This window comes from Anopheles maculipalpis, chromosome 2RL (assembly GCF_943734695.1).
Source record: "Anopheles maculipalpis chromosome 2RL, idAnoMacuDA_375_x, whole genome shotgun sequence".
Taxonomy (NCBI): Eukaryota; Metazoa; Arthropoda; class Insecta; order Diptera; family Culicidae; genus Anopheles; species Anopheles maculipalpis.
The window spans coordinates 50,863,486-50,879,875 of record NC_064871.1 but is presented as its reverse complement, the minus strand read 5'-3'; the positions used below and the strand labels follow the sequence as shown (position 1 = coordinate 50,879,875).

The 16,390-nt window shown below is 44.8% G+C and overlaps 3 protein-coding genes across 5 annotated transcripts in view; 1 reads left to right on the top strand and 2 right to left on the bottom strand.

The window, feature by feature from the left end:
• The window catches only part of LOC126558700 (probable G-protein coupled receptor Mth-like 5), a 200,865-nt gene that overhangs the window by 142,579 nt on the left and 41,896 nt on the right, over nt 1–16,390 (bottom strand). The window lies entirely within an intron of this gene.
• Nucleotides 1,522–11,211, top strand: LOC126556923 (kelch-like ECH-associated protein 1B). Its single transcript, XM_050212482.1, has 4 exons — nt 1,522–1,611; nt 7,574–8,311; nt 8,386–9,068; nt 9,693–11,211. Exons 1-4 carry the CDS (start codon nt 1,534–1,536, stop codon nt 11,209–11,211), a joined length of 3,018 nt encoding a protein of 1,005 aa, XP_050068439.1. The 5' UTR covers nt 1,522–1,533.
• Nucleotides 12,165–16,390, bottom strand: part of LOC126559120 (28S ribosomal protein S11, mitochondrial) — a 118,803-nt gene continuing 114,577 nt past the window's right edge. For 2 of the 3 annotated variants that reach the window (XM_050215234.1, XM_050215235.1), the window contains exons 2-4: nt 13,802–13,943; nt 13,438–13,735; nt 12,165–12,272 (exon numbers count right to left, since the gene is read on the bottom strand). In XM_050215234.1, the coding sequence (XP_050071191.1) occupies nt 12,165–12,272; nt 13,438–13,735; nt 13,802–13,878 (483 nt within the window). In that variant the 5' untranslated portion in view covers nt 13,879–13,943. Of the gene's footprint in view, nt 12,273–13,437; nt 13,736–13,801; nt 13,996–16,390 lie in introns of those variants that run through there. The other variant, XM_050215233.1, reaches the window with a different exon arrangement.

Here is a 16,390-nt window from a genome sequence, read left to right as displayed (position 1 = left end):
CATCCAAGTAGTTGTAAAGCCTACTTTAGGCTGGTGTCATTGCTCGGTGGTATGCCACTATAGTTGCAAGGGAAATGTATGGGATTTGACAGATGAGGTTGAACGTCAAACGTCAAATCCCGTACATTTCCCTTGCAACTAGTGGCATGCCATCGAGAAATGACACCAGCCTTAGTGTACGGCATCGCCACTTTTCATACAATTTGTATGGATAAAATTTTTACATCCAAGTAGGGGCAAAAACTACGCTTTGCCCATTGCAAAATTTGTATAGCGATTTTTATATACATTCATAAATTTTTTATGGATGAAGAATTATTCTTCTTCTTATCTTAACGACCTCTAAGGTCATGCCGGCCATCGAAATGGCTTACTAGACTCGCTGACGCTGCCTAGTTGGATAGTCAGTCCTCACTACAGGGGGAACGGTCCGGGATGGCATTTGAACCCGGGTCCTGCCGTTTGAAGAACGGCGCCGCTGCCGCCTACACCACCGGGCCGCCTCAGATGAAGAATAAGAAACTACATAATTTATTATCACTGTTGCAGCTCTCTAACTCCTAAGATATAGTGTTTTATTATCGTTTTTCTTCACCGATTTCCCTCAAGCTCCGAGAGTCCCTTGCTGATAGGCTAAACTAAGGTTTACCTTATGATATTATAACCATCGCTTGGCTTTGTACCTGTTTGGCAACGTGCAAAGGATAAGATTGGATCGTCGCCAATTATATTGATGCTAAGCTAGACGATGTTGATGATGGTTTGCACCACCGGCAAATATTTCTAACCGTGCCCCAACAAGCAACAGTTCGCATTGAACACAGTGTGAAAATATCTTACACTGCAAGGCCCACCGCTTATAGATTTGTGCTCATTTTTTGAGACAAAAATAAGTATTCTAATCGAGTTGTCAAACTTTTCATCACTCGCGTGATACGTATGTAAATCGATCAATAATAATAGACCGTTCTGTACGATTTCTTCCCTTTTTCCTAATTGGTTTTTTTTGTATGTACTATCACACTCCCCGGCCCCAATCGTTCAAGCGCGTTATCGATCGTTATCAATTCCCGATAGCCGGATATATGACGGTTTGCATGGGGATTGTGAAGATAAATGGAGGACGAATGAAAAAGCAAAAGCCAAATGTAACGATGATGCTACTAATTTAATTTCTCCGTCGTAATCGCGATCGGGCACAAATCTTTATCAACCTTTTGTCGTAAGCATATCGCAGTGCGATAAAAAGAACCATGGAGAACGGTGCTGGGGAGAGTGACGATGCTGATATGAACCAAAAAAAAAAAAAAAAAAAAAAAACAACAAGCCCACGAAGGTTATCGTAACAAATGGACGGAACACGGACGGTTTCAGTTAGATACGTCTCGTTGCTAAACGCGCACACAATCTGACGACGGTGCGCAGATTGGCTGTACCCCGGCCAGTGTGTGTTTTAAAAAAAAGTTAGGAAACTTTTAAAGTTGGAGTTTCCGCGTTTTTAGTGCTCTAATCAGTAACTTTTTAGTGTAGTAAATGTGCTGCGAACGTCCTGCGAATAACTCCGTCAGTGGAGTTTCCTCGCCAATGTCCGCGGAGCAATGGATGTGGCCGGTGAGTTAATAATAGTGCTTCTCTCCGGTGTTCTTATTGTTGACTTGTTAAGCAACTAATACAAATTCGATTTGTTAAAATGTATACAAAAGTTGATAAAATATAATGATGTGCAAAAAAAAATCTGCCTGTGCAAATAACGGTAACACGTTATTAGAGAAATCTCGTGTATGTCATGAATGAAAATAAATTTTACCGATAAGAACAGCAACAAACTTTTCACAATAACAATTAAAACAATCGAGCTTAATTTGGCATTGAACTCGTGAGATTATTGAAATCAACTCATTTCCGCAAGAACATTTACCCTACTTGGTGCCCCCCCCCCTCCCCATCCTTCTTCCCCTCTAGTTATTTGTGTTGCCTCCAGAAAGTCGCAACATTTCACAGCCCCGCAACTCCGCCCGGATGCTCCGGGTGCGTATTTTTTTAAAAGTGTTGCAGACGCATCGAAATAAAAGTGCCACTGATAATAGCTGTGCGCGCCTCTTATCAATCTGGTGTGCGTTTGTCACTCATTAGTGGTCGCGCGAGCATGACTTTGCGCCGTCATTACCCGTCCGTGTGTAAAACAATAAACAAAACACGAAAAACAAAACGTTCGCACAGCACAAACACACACACATTCGTTATTGCGTTCTCTACATTTGTTCTTCGTCCCTCCGAGGGCGGGCGACATTTTTCGCAACAATTGGAACAAAAAGTGGTAGAAAAGATCGCGGCTTTGTGGGTTCGTGACTAGGCTGTAACGCCGCAAGAGAGAGAGAGAGAGATAAGCGGCGATAAGCGGAAGACAAGGAAAAGTTGGCCAGAAGTTAATGGTTTTAGTTTAGGCGTGTGTAGCAGGGGAGGTCGTGTGCTGCCTCTGCTTACACCCATTATCGTTGATCATCTCAGGCATATGATGGGATCGATAGGGTTTCGCTGATTACAAGAACCGTTCGTTATGAGCGATAGACCTTTCCGAGGACTGTCCTGAGGCGGGTGTACGCACTTTGTAGAGTGTTTCTCCTATCAGCAGTTTTGCAACTCCGTCTGACCGTCCACATGGTTCAAGGCCGGTCCTCTCCCTGAATCGCGACACACGGTCGGGCTTTATGTACGGTAAATGCATTATTAGCGCTCCGGCCGTGGTAGCTGGAATGTGTCAGGGTGATAGTTGTAGGACCTGTAGGTTGCAGGTTATAGGACTTGTTGCTCATAGAATTTTATAATTATTATTTTTGCAAAACCATCTTTGTATTACGAATACTTATTCTACTTTCCCTGACATTTAACAGTGCAAAGATTGCGCGAGATAAGTATAAGAATCGAGAAAGATTACTAACTACATCTGCTGAGACATGGCTGAGGAATGTAGCTGTAGAAATACAGCCTCAACAAAGGCACAAGAGTGGCACACAATAATATAAAAAATACCCCGCGATGCGTACGTGAGCCACACATGTATCACGTCACCAATGACGCAGCGCAATTTTGTGTATCACCTCCGTGTTGTCGGCCCCCCCCCCCCCCCCCCCTTCCCCCGGCATTCGGTCTCCGTGGTGTCTTCAGACTGGTTTTAATGTGCTCACACTAACTAGTGAATGATGGGTCCATATTCCGCGAAACCCGGAATCGGACAACGGACGGGAAGGTTTACTGATAACATTAAATCGCATGGTTTTGCTCACATGTGTACGCAGCTCCGTAATAATTGCTTTTAACTCTGTAAACTTCTGCATCATTTTCACTAAGTAGGGATGATGAGGCGTGCAATTATCTGCGTCTGAATAAATTAATTTCTAGCCTAATTGATTATTAACTACATATTTTTATTCATTTTGAATGACCGTATTTCTAATACGGCCCAGACGGTCCCTCCATAGCGAGGACTGACTATCTAACTACGTGGACTACAACAAGTAACCCGTTAAATGGCCGGCGTGACCTTAGAAGGTTGTTAAGCCAAGAAGAAGAGGAAGAAGTTCTGGCGAAATGAGGAAAATGTGTGACCAAGCTTTCCTCACTCAATTCACTTACTTTTCGTTCCTGATTTTATTGAATTATTTTGTCAATATTCTGCATGTTTTATCACTAAATGAATCCTAGAAACAAAGTGAATTACCGTATTCGTACCGTACTGACAAAATAGCCTTAATAACCACTTACTTACTTACTCACTTATCAGGCGCTACATCCGTTTTGCGATCTTGGACTGCCGCAGCAGAGTCCAGAACCGCTCACGTTCTCGCCACGTCGTCCGCCAATCTGTTATCCCGGCCTTGATGGCGGATGATTCTACGCCATCCTCCTACCTCAATCTGGACCTACCACGCCTCCTCTGTCCGTCAGAAAAAGGAGTTTCTGAGCTGGATCATCCGCTGCCTGGCGTATAACATGGCCAGCCCATCAGAGCCTGGCGAGCCTAATTCACTGCACGACGGTGAGGAGGTCGTCATACAGTTCGTACGCCTCGCCGTTGTAGCGGCTCCTCCATTGTCCTTCCGACGTTCTCTGCCTCCTGCTCGATCCCAGGTAGCAGGTAGGTCTCTGCTACCTGGGAGAGCCGCAGACCTATGAAGTCTATATCATCAGCGTATGCCAGGATCTGGGTTGACTTATAGAAGATGGTTCCCGAAGTTTCCACCTGCGAGTCACGGATGGCCCTCTCTAGCGCCAGGTTGAATAGGACACAGACGAGCCCATCTCCCTGACGCAGGCCTTTGGTGTTAGCAAAGGACCCTGAGAGTTTTCCATCCACCTTCACCTTCATTCCAAAAGAGCTCATGGCCACGTAGAGTTTTACCCTGGCTTTGCTATCATATGCGGCCTTGAAATCTATGAAGATATGGTACGTGTTCAACTGCTGTTCAGCCATCTTCTCCAAGATTTGCCGCACAATCACAAGGCATCGATTCGCTATCCCGTACCTCAGTAACAAGTTGATGAGCCTCATTTTCTAGTGAGGCACCTTCGTTTTTTACCAGTTCGGTTACGATTCCGTTGGTTCCGGGTGCCTTATTGTTCTTTAACCGACGGATAGCTTTTCGTGTGTCCTCTGCCTGTTCGTTGAACTGGTCGTTGAGTAGTTCATCAAAGTACTGAGCCCATCGCGAGGGGACCTCTGGCTGATTACCACCACCAGATCACCATTTTTGTTGCGACAGCAATAACCACTACTAAGGGGTTTTTCTATAAATTTGCCTTAGTAGTGCCAATAGGGTTTCTTCAGTTATCTCTCTCTCTCTCTCTCTCTCTCTCTCTCTCTCTCTCTCTCTCTCGCCTCACCCTCGGCGATCAGTTGTTACTCTGTCGTGGACAGTTGGGAAAGGTCCTCCGTGGCTCAGGACCCAAAAAATCATTTTTAGTGTATATAAAGAAACCAACAATAGAATAATTGTCTACATTTCCTTCGTTACTTTTAGCGTTAATTTCCTTTTGATATAATGTAACTTTATACGGAAAAAGTGATTAGGGTGCAAGTTTCAACATTCTCATGGACAGCAAAATGTAGTGGCAAAAAAAAACTATTGTAGCTTTGTTTAACCTGAGTTCGATCACACTGTTAAGATTAGTTGAGAGTCTCTTCGATCGACGACTAGCTCATCGTCGGGGATATATTTTTTAAAGATATTTCAGCGGTCGTTAAGCCAAGAAGAAGATATTCTAAGCTCTTTGATTGATAAAGCATACCGAATATCGCTTATATAGCGGGATCCCCGGGCAATGAAAAAGCAGACTCCTTGGTCAAACGAAGTGCCTCCGATGGCAGCATTTTTGAGAGGTCTATTCCCGCTCACGAGTTTCTTCGCATCCCACAACAGCTGTGCATGGCCAGCTGTCAGAGCATGTGGGATGAGGACGAACTCGGGAGGTTCCTGCATTCCATCTCACCACAGGTTTCCCTGCGTTCCTGGTTTCACGGGCTCCTAGTAAATCGTGCGTTTATTCGCATGATGCCGAGAGTTATGTCGAACCATCATGAGATGAATGCACATCTTCAATGTATAGGTAGCGCCGACTCCAAGGTTTATAGCTGTAGCAACGGATGCCACGACATTGACCACATCCTCTGGTCATGTGTGGAGTTCGTTGCGGCTAGACCCGGACTCTTAGCAGCCATTCGGGCATCAGGAAGGTCCCCGGGCAATGCCGATGTGCGATATCCTGGGACAGAAGGACTACGAATGTGCGCGGATTCTGTTTGACTTCGCCAAAGAGATGGGAATCGTCGTTTGACCCCTTCCCATCTTCCTTATCGCAGATTGTTCGACTGTCGTCCTATTAGCGGATTGTAGTTTGTTGTGTTTATTTTTTATTTGTTGTATTGTTTGATGTCGATGTTCGCAACGGTGGCATCGACATGAGCCAGTCGCTATTTCGTCCCCAGAATCGATAAAAGTTGGTTTAGGAGATCTAAGGTCGTAACTGGCGACCTTGCCGTTGGCGGAATGTCTGGGTTCAATTCTGCAGTAACCTTACAAGGTTATTGTGGCTGTCGGTTCCTTGCGTTTTGCTGGCGTCAGGGTCACCAGCGACAACATTAGATCCCAGAACCAATTGAATTAGGTTTGGATGATGTGTAGCTGTGTCTGGGGGATTTACTGTTGGCGGTATGCGTGAGTTGGATGCTACTGTAGCTTCACAAAGTTGTGCTGCATATGGTGGGTCCGACAGCCATAAAATCCAAATGCTGGCAACTATATGGTGTGATGAACACCAAGGATCCACAATAAAGGGGGTTTTCGTGGGAGCCAGTTGTTAGTGTCCACGGCACGATACTACAAAGAGGCGCTAACCCCTTAGCGGAAACAGAGAGGACAACATCAGAATCATACCTGGCAGCAACAACATCCACAACCGAGCTCACCCGGGATAAGGTGCACTTGAATTGAGGGAGAAGAAAATGCCACAGCTGTACGGAATACCTGGCCTGGCCGTCACTACGAAATAAAAAAGCCAAAAAGAAGAAGAATAAGAAGATTTTACCCTTCTTTTTCTTCTGCCTTTTCCAAAAATGGAAAAATAACACAAATCTCGACACGTTTATATATATTCGATACTCAGGAAATATTGCATTATTTTCAACTTCTTTGCTCAAAGTTTTGTACTGCCAATATTTTTATGCCATTTTTAGCTTAGCTGCTTTCCCAATCACCAATTGATAACGTTGGAATATTTTGTACCCATGTATACGAGATGGGGCAGTTGGGTGACTCGGATGAAAAATCGTGTAAAACATTTCAATTCATTTCAATTTAATCATCCAAAAAGTATGTATTTTCAAGGACTGTTTCAGAATATGTCAGCAACAATATACGCTGCAGATTGTAAAATGGGGCATTCCAATTACTTTGCATGACAAAATGTCAGTCGTCAATATCGATTTGTGCATTTCTCTACCCATATCGACCCGACTGTTTCTCAATAATAGTTTATCATAGAACTACAGCTTTGGAATTTACAAACGAAAGTATTTCATGTGGGTTCAAAAAAAAAAACGAATATTAATTAAGTCACGATATCCTTGGGACGCCTCGTCTGGACGTTCTGGACAATGATCTCGTCCACTGTGTTAGACTGTGTCAAGCGATGGAATGGATCAGGTTTTGGAGTATTTATGTTCAATGGATTTTAATAATTTTAGCTTAGTAGGCTTTGTTTTACTTATCTTTCGGAAGCAGCTTAGCGGGCTTCTTAAGATGATGTTGACGACGTCGTTAATATTTTTTACTCACATAGTTGTCGCTTTCAAAAGTATGCTGTTCTGTATCTTGTATGGACTATTCCGCAATCTTATTAGGGTTGATTAGACACATTTCGATTCATCGATGCAATGTTTTTAGCTTTTCAGTAACATTCACTGAGCTTCCTGTGGAGATCACGACCATAGACTTTACAGTTAGCTACGCTAAAACTCCTACAGACGTTTCTTCCCGTTCACTAATCATGTTTGTCCGTTTGTTTTCCTCTAAAGCAGCCTACAGATTGGACACCGTACCGAATACCGCCCCCCAGCATGGAAGCGCCGGCCGCTGGTTACGCCGATTGTTTCGGCAACGGCGGGCCGCATCTCGTTGGCATGGGCATTGGCAACGGAAGCGGTGGACCCGGCTCGTCGTCACATCCGGCAACCGATGGGCAGGCAACGATCGGTGGCAGCAATGGCCCAACCAGCGTCCAGTGGGTGAGCAGCAGTGGGGCTGCTTCCGGTGGCTCGAATGCCGCAAAGGAGGACCTGGGCGATATGGCTTTCTACATGCCCAACTACTCGCGCGAAATGCTCAAAATGATGTTCATGATGCGCTCGCACCACATGCTAACGGACGTGACGCTCGAAGTCGAGCAGGAAACGTTTCACGCACACAAAGTCGTCCTTTCCGCCGCCAGCCCCTACTTTAAGGCCATGTTCACCGGTGGTCTGAAGGAATGCGAAATGGCGCGCGTAAAGTTGCAAGGCGTTTGCCCAACGGCAATGACGCGGATCCTCTTCTTCATGTACACCGGCCAGATACGGGTGACCGAGTTGACCGTGTGCCAGTTGCTGCCGGCGGCTACCATGTTCCAGGTACCAAATGTGATAGACGCGTGCTGTGACTTTCTCGAGCGCCAGCTAGATCCGACCAACGCAATCGGTATTGCAAACTTTGCCGAGCAGCATGGCTGTGAGTCATTGCGGCAAAAAGCGAACCAGTTCATCGAACGTAACTTTACCCAAGTAAGGATCGCTTGCCAGTGATGTGTGCTGAGTGATCATGAACTAAACGATTTTGTTGCTTTCCGATTCCGTAGATCTGCCGCGAGGAAGAATTCCTACAACTGTCTGTGATGCAACTGATATGTCTGATCCGGAAGGATGAGCTGAACGTGCAGGGCGAACGGGACGTGTACGATGCTGTGCTGAAGTGGGTAAAGTACGACGAGGACAATCGGTACCCCAAGATGGAAAGCATACTGTCAGCCGTAAGATGCCAGTTGCTAACGCCCAGCTTCCTTAAGGAGCAGATGAAAAACTGTTCGGTATTGCGCCGTGCTCCCGGTTGCCGTGAATATCTGGCCAAAATATTTCACGATCTAACGCTGCACAAACGGCCAGCGGTACGCGAACGAAAGCCCAACACAACGCGCATGATCTTTGTGGCCGGAGGATATTACAAACATTCACTCGACATGCTCGAGGGCTACAACGTGGACGATAAAGTGTGGCTTACGCTACCAAAGCTGACCGTGCCACGGTCAGGGCTCGGGGCCGCTTTCCTCAAGGGCACGTTTTACGCGGTCGGCGGTAGGAACAATTCCCCAGGCTCGTCGTACGATTCGGATTGGGTCGATCGGTACAATCCGGTCACGGAAAGGTGGCGACCGTGTTCACCGATGTCCGTGCCAAGGAATCGTGTCGGTGTTGCCGTTATGGATGAGCTGCTGTACGCCGTCGGTGGTTCGTCCGGATCAGACTATCACAATACGGTGGAATAGTAAGTATCTCCCTAAACCTCACATTAAAGGTTGCCATATTGTTTATTTCTCTTGCACAAATCTAAAGCGGCAAGAAAACTATAACCAGGGCGTTCTCGTTACATGAGAACTAAAAACCAGTTCTAAATTAATTTATATTCATGAAAAATTTTGAAAAGTCAGCCAGTGTGAACCTTACTGTGTTTAAAGTTCTTATGAATGTACCGTCAACAAACGTTCGGATGTACAGAACGTATAATTTTGATGGACTTAATGCAATCAAAAGTCTTCATAAATGTTCTTAGTAGCGTCTGGACCTTACCGTACTTACCAGACCAGACCGTTCTTACGAAAAAAAACCTCGCTTTTCGACAAATTTAAAGTCTTTCAAGTCTTTTATAAAAGCATATGGCAAACAATTTCAGAAAACAACATTCGTTCTTGTTTCTTGATTCGTCTTGAGAATGTCATTGATAAAATTGAGCTGCACTGGTCAAGCTCTTAAGGCTAGTTCATTGAAAGTAAAAAATCTTGTATAAAAGAACTAAAAGATATGTGGTAAGCCTGTCCCCACAATGCTTACGACTATGAATGGCATCATATATTAATGACAATTGTGTTGTTAATCTGTCTTCCCTGTCTAGTTATGATCCAGAAACGGACCGCTGGACACTAGTGCAACCAATGCAATCGAAACGGCTCGGCGTGGGGGTAGCAGTGGTTAACCGATTGCTGTACGCCATCGGTGGTTTCGATGGAAAAACGCGCTTAGCCTCGGTTGAATGTTACCATCCAGAGAACAACGCCTGGACGTTGGTTCCATCGATGCGGTACGGACGTAGTGGAGCCGGTGTAGCAGCACTCCACCAGTACATCTACGTAGTTGGTGGATTTGACGGCACCAGACAGTTGGCATCGGTCGAGCGTTACGATACCGAGCAGCAGTGCTGGGACATGGTCGCATCGGTCCGTATCGCTCGCAGTGCTCTCTCGCTTACCGTGCTCGACGGACGGTTGTATGCGATCGGTGGGTACGATGGACAAGACTTTTTGACCATCGTCGAAGTGTACGACCCGGTTCGGGATGTATGGGACGAGGGAACTCCGCTCACGTCCGGTCGCAGCGGCCATGCGTCGGCCGTCATCTACACACCGTCCTGCATCTCCAGCTACATGGAAGGCCTTAATCTGGGCGGTGGCGAAGACAAGCGTCACGATTCGGCGGGAACGGGTGGAGGTTCGGGTCAGCAGCCACCACCACCATCATCGTCAGCACCACCACCACCATCTGCACACCCCCCGTCCGGGTCGGCACCTGGTTCCGCTTCGCGTCCTATGGAAGACGGTGGTGGTGCATCCGACAGCCGTATGGCTACGGGTGAACAGGAGGAAGCAGAAGACAGAGAAACTGACGGCAGGGAACCGTTTGCCATGGAAACCGACTCTAGTCAAGAGGAATGTGATAAGGATGTTACCGTGAACGACGAAGGTAGTGGCATCACAAGCAACAGCAGCAGCAGGAACGTGCCTTTGGAAGGAACTCCACCACCAGGCGTGTTGTCATCGCACGCTTTGATAGAACATCCGGTGCGTGCCGAAGTTATCCCATCCTCGATGCGTCTCACCCGTCGTATCCTTTCCTGTCGCCGAGGAAAGCGATGTCCTGGGAAGGAACGATCCCCATCTCGGTGCGCCAAACGGTCATCCTCTTCGGGGACCCGCTACACACTCACACTAGCACCCGTTCCTTCGACCCGGAAAGCTTTGGAAGCTTCAGGAGGCAACGGTGGTGGTGGTTGTAAAAGCAAACGAAAAGCACCCATTCCCATCACGGGAAGCGGCGGCGGCAGTGGTGGTAACGCGAGCGATGATCATTGCCCGTTGGTACGACTAAAAAAGCGCATTACCTGTTTTGTGTCCGCCATTGTTTCACCAACCTCCTGTTCGACCGCATTACCATTGCCAGCAGTTGACTCGTTAAGCGAAGAGTCCACCGGTGCAACGGTGAACGACGACGCCATATTGCCAACGGTGCCCGCAATCGTGCTATCCACCCCGGACGATATGAATGCGGTTGAGAGCAATTCGCATACTCATAGCTCATCAAACATCGTGCAGCAGCCACATCAGCAGCTACAACGATCGCCGAACGCCAAGTTATGACACTCGTAATGTCCTCCGGCAAACAAACATTTCCCCACTGCATAGGAGAAAAGTATTCCAATCATATTAGTAGTGTCTTGGTGAGAGATGCCAGAACGCTGGTCGTGGCCACTACTAAGCACGCCACGAAACCAAAAAAAAACCCCGTTAGCTGTCGATCTAGAATGAATCTGAGTACCAAACCTCACTTACATCCCCGAGTGGCTGTAGATAGGATAGGGAGAGTAGATAAATGAAAAGTGAGAAAGAGATAAATGAAAAGCTTAGCTTTGCCTCCCTTTTTCAGCTCCCTGTGCGTGTGTGTGTACACATTCCCTTGGAAGTAAGGAGACAAAAAGGACGACGAGAGATCGAGATACATAGTGCCAAGAGAAAAGTTGTGACACACGTTTATCCGAACGATTTGAGTAGCGTCGCATTCGAAGAGTCGCAGGATCTGCCTAAGCTAGGGTTTTGTTTATTAGTTAGAATTATTTGATTTAAACACTCTACTTAGCGCAGCAAAACTTTCCTTTTTTTAAAGTAATCTGTGAACCGGAAAAACCGTGTGATTTTTCCACTGCTTTTGTTGAGATGTATTTGTACGTCGTTCGGAAGTTACATTTCCGGTTTGTCTTATACCATGTATAAGACCGGTATTAGTAACGGGGACCGTATTTCGGATTAATCTCGCGTTCGAATTTTTGTGTTTTTCTGTGTGTGTGTGCAATAGTAAACACAGACACACGCACACACACATTATTCCGGAATGTAGCTAGGATGGAGCCTACTAGATTGTGCTAGAGTTTTAATTTTATTACTATTTTTTTAAATAAACACAAAAAACCCCTACTGTAACTTTATATACAGCAGCCCGTTGCTAAGCATACTATAATCAACAATACCTGTCGACAAGCCATAGAATTATGATGACAGTATGCCAGAAGATGATGCACGATGCACGCGTAGGACGGTTACAGCTTTCTTTGCTTTCTGGGCCGGGGTGGATTCCATGACACTGGTGTCGTATCCGTAATCGAAATTATGTTCAATCCAGCCATTTCAAGTCCCTTGATAGCAGACTGGATGGAGAAGAAGAAGGATACGTAAAAAGGTAAGTTTCCCGAAAAACTATCTCGCTCATTAGTTGCGATTCACATTGGAACTGAACTATTGATCTTTTTGGGTTCTTAGTAACGGGGACCGTATTTCGGTCATCATGTGAATCATCTTGGGTTCTTCTATGTCTAAGATTCTGTCAATTCATCGTGCTTTCTTCTAGAGTTTTGCAGAGTAGTCTTCAATTTCCTTTTTTTATGTTTCCTACTTTTTGTTAACGACGGTCATTTCTATCTTCCGATGGTCATCCGCTTTTCGCTGATGATCTCAAAAACCTTACCTATACTTAGATTAGAATTCTTCTTCAAAACTTACATTCTGTTAAGCGAATAATGTGAATCCTAGCAATACGGTCAGGCCGTCCTACATGAATAAAAAATAAACAAATCTCGATCCCATACTTGGTAGTGTGTCTGGGCTTTACAATCTCATTATACAATTGACGAACCGACTCCACCTTGCATGGTTACGAGTCGAGGTGTCAATTGCTGGGTCTTGATTATCTCAAGGAACGTAGAACACACTACTGAACCATCTTTGTCGCTTCCCTTTTGCTCGATTGTATAGATGCTCCTTCTCTGCTTTGTTCTATCCCGCTATATGTATCCCTTCGTGCTCATCCGCTTCTGATTGTCGCTAGGCGCCGTACTTCTGCCGGTCGCCACGATCCTTTTTTGCGGGTACTTCTCGTTCGATTAACTTTTCGTATCATATATTTGATTCCCACCTCTCACTTTCATCCTTTCGCTCCAGAGTTTACGATCCTCTATTTAGTACGTGACGTCTTCCTCACCCCTCTTGGGTTTGCTTTAAGAAAAGGTAAGTGTGTATGTGCAGCCATCACAATGATAAAGAAATAAGAAATGCCCTCTAATATGTCCTCTGCTGGAATGCAACTGGCTACCAGTAGGTGGGGATAGCTCCAAGAAAGCAGACCGAGACCACCATCAGTGACAAATTTTGCTATTCGCGAATTTTACTTCTTAGTGTCATCCGCGCGCCATTCCTAACTATTTTTCCGACTAGTCCTTTCCAACAGTCTAACGAAACGACTTGTTGTTAGATCGAGTTCATGGTTCCAGTTGCCTTATAATAGATTAAATTAAATGAAAGATGTTGATTTCTTACCATTCGTCCCGGTCCGAGTCCCCGGACCGTCACGCGAACCGTCTTATAGCCTCGTTCGATCGCCCTCGTACTGATGCTGATGGCGGTGGCCTGCGCTGCAATGTTTGTGCCTTTGCGTGTATTTTTAAAGCCCTCGATACCGCACGAACGGATAAACTGCGGTACACCCTTAGCATCCGTAATCGAAATGATTGTGTTGTTCGGCGATACTCGAATGTGGCATATCGGTATCTCGTTGAACGGCACCCCGTTGAACAGTGCGGTCGGGGTGTTGCCATCGGGAAATATGCTTGTCTTTCTGTAAATTCCAATACAAAAGAATGCTTAAAGCGTACATTGCACCATCATCGTGTTCGTTACTTACTTGTCGATCATGGAATCAATGTCAATCGAACGTTCGCCAATGGTTCCCTCATCTTTGCTCGGTAGGGAAGCAAGCATTGCCTTACGGTCCTCCACCTTGCACAGTGCAGCTGTCTGGTGGAATGATTTAACATTTCCGAACACTGTCCGGCGCACGGCACTGGATAGTAGATTCAGGTGATTCAGCAGAGCCATTTATCCGTAGTTTTGTGGTGCGCTTTGGCTTGCTTGTTTTTCTTCTCCATAAACACTACGTTCACCGGTTAGGATTTCAGTTCCGACTTTTCTTGTTTTGTAAGAACATGTGTGAAAACTTCAGATAAAGTTGTATTGGTGAGTTCGGTGCAATTATTATTCCGCCGAAGTTCGCGAGTGAGTTCGAAACTGTCAATCTGTTAAACAAGTTTCGAAGATCGTTCGAACTTACATTTCAAATGTTTTTAAACCGTTTTTAACGTATCGTAAAGAAAACGTTTCTGCAGAAATATAGTAATTTTTTAACATCTATATACAAATATATAATTATGTTAGATGCGTGATAAAGGCAAACTACTCTCATACGGAAATTTGCGAAGTACATGTTCGTCGCCGATCGACAAGAAGTGAGTTTCTCCCCTACGGAGGTTGAACGCCTCAAAGAGTATCTTCGTCAGAATCTGGCCATAATGGAAGCTGATTGTATTCGTCATCAATCATCAGAATTTTTTTCGCTTAGGAAACAGATGCATTTTTGAGAGTTTGATTTTCCTACCATAGTTCACCAGTAGCCAGCTCTCTCCTGCAGATTGGTGATTGTGAAACAGCCAGTTCGCACGCTAAGAATTTGACAATAATGCTATGAAGATTGTGTCTTGAGAAATTTAAAGAGACGAATGCACAACATTTTTGTCAGCATGGGCGGGTTTAACGGTATGCGAAGTAAGCGGCCGCGGGGGACCCTCACTCACAACTCACAATCGATACTCACAAGTATCGAGCAGCGGATAACGACTGTAAAGTATATAGGAAAACAATCGTGCTGCTTAATTTAAGGTAGGAATGGGCAATGACAAAATCAACATTGTAATTTTAAAGACCTCTTTACTAAAATTCGAGCAAAAGTAGAGTTCATTTGCAAACGCGCATTTATCGGTATTTCAGGCGATCGTTTGGCGATATGCTCTTACTGTTCCTAAATTTGTTTCCAAGGATTTCGATACACAGCGGGTGTATCGGAACTCTGATAGAATCATCACCATCCTCATACGTTGAGGGCATATAAGCTTACGATTCATCCTTCCTATCGTTCTTGATGGAATATTCCGGAATGTAGAAGATTGCGCAACCCTTTGCAAGACTAACATGTGACCTACAACTAAGGCTTCGGATGTGAACTAAGTATGATGTGTGTCGAACACGACCACCGACCCCAATACAACTTTTACCATCGATTTACGATAATAATTTTAATAAATGAAACATAAAAAAATCTTACTGAGGGTAATAAAGAAAAAAAGGAATTTTTAGACTAGCTAGTTTTATAATAAATAAGATAACTCTCCGCGCGCTCGCGTACACAATTTCCTGCCCCTTGAATGGGCAGCATCTTTTTTTTCTGTTTCTTCATGAGTGCAAACGTTTAATCTAGTTCGTTTTTTAGCCTGAACACACCTGTCATTGAAATATGATCTCAAACCTAGGAAAGATAGAGAGAGAGAGAGCGAGGGAGATACAAAACAAGGGACGAACGAACGAATAACAAAGCAATAAAATTCACGAATTAATCGACGTCTAAATGTTCAGAATTAACGCGTGTTCAAACAACTTTCTCACAATGAGGAAACACATTCACGTTGTGCGCTCGCGAGAATCTGGAGCCTCTCTGGTAAGTCACTGTGTGCCCACGACAGATAGGGAAGGGAAGTCATTAAAATTGTAAAAATATATATAATCCTTATATCAATTGTACATGAATGTATGTGTGTGTGTGTGTCTGTGTATTTTTTTGTTGCAGCTCAATTCTCGGGTATCTTTGCAAAGAGGAAAATTGTAGAGTATGTGTGTCCCGATTCACTTATTCGACAGTTGCAAAGATTTACATTTCGTGCACACCATTTTTAACTCACTCTGATCTATTCCCTTTAGCGTGATTAAGAAAAGCATACGCATATTTTCCTTCGCAGTCAGTTATAAAATAAATTCTATCGCCGTTCAAATTGTTCGAATTAATTCATCACAATGTCTGCTGCTCTAGTAATGATTACGTTTTGCTTTTGCTGCTCCCGCCTCTATCCCACTCATTTACTCAAATGAACTCAAAGCGAACTAAGTTACTTGAGGACATCTACTCAGGGCAGTTGACATAGTGATGTTTTCGTAATTGTGAATTAGGGAAAGAGGATCGTCTTACCCATATTGGCCCTCAACTGAATCTCGGGAAGCAATCCGCACGCGGCATGCAATGGTAATAATATTAACTAGAATAATCATAATGCGATTCCAGAATCACGGTAATGGATAAGGTGGATGAATAAACGAGCAAACTTAAAAATTAAAATAATTAGAAATTAAACTTTATCCCTTAAACATCCCTATTACATTCGATCGAAAA

What these genes read in the sequence shown, in the direction of transcription:
- LOC126556923 (XM_050212482.1), top strand. Translation starts at nt 1,534, where the DNA reads ATGTGCTGCGAACGTCCTGCGAATAACTCCGTCAGTGGAGTTTCCTCG. An exon ending in TCGAACGTAACTTTACCCAA is followed by an intron (nt 8,312 to 8,385) that starts GTAAGGATCGCT and finishes CCGATTCCGTAG; the next exon opens with ATCTGCCGCGAGGAAGAATT. An exon ending in TATCACAATACGGTGGAATA is followed by an intron (nt 9,069 to 9,692) that starts GTAAGTATCTCC and finishes TTCCCTGTCTAG; the next exon opens with TTATGATCCAGAAACGGACC.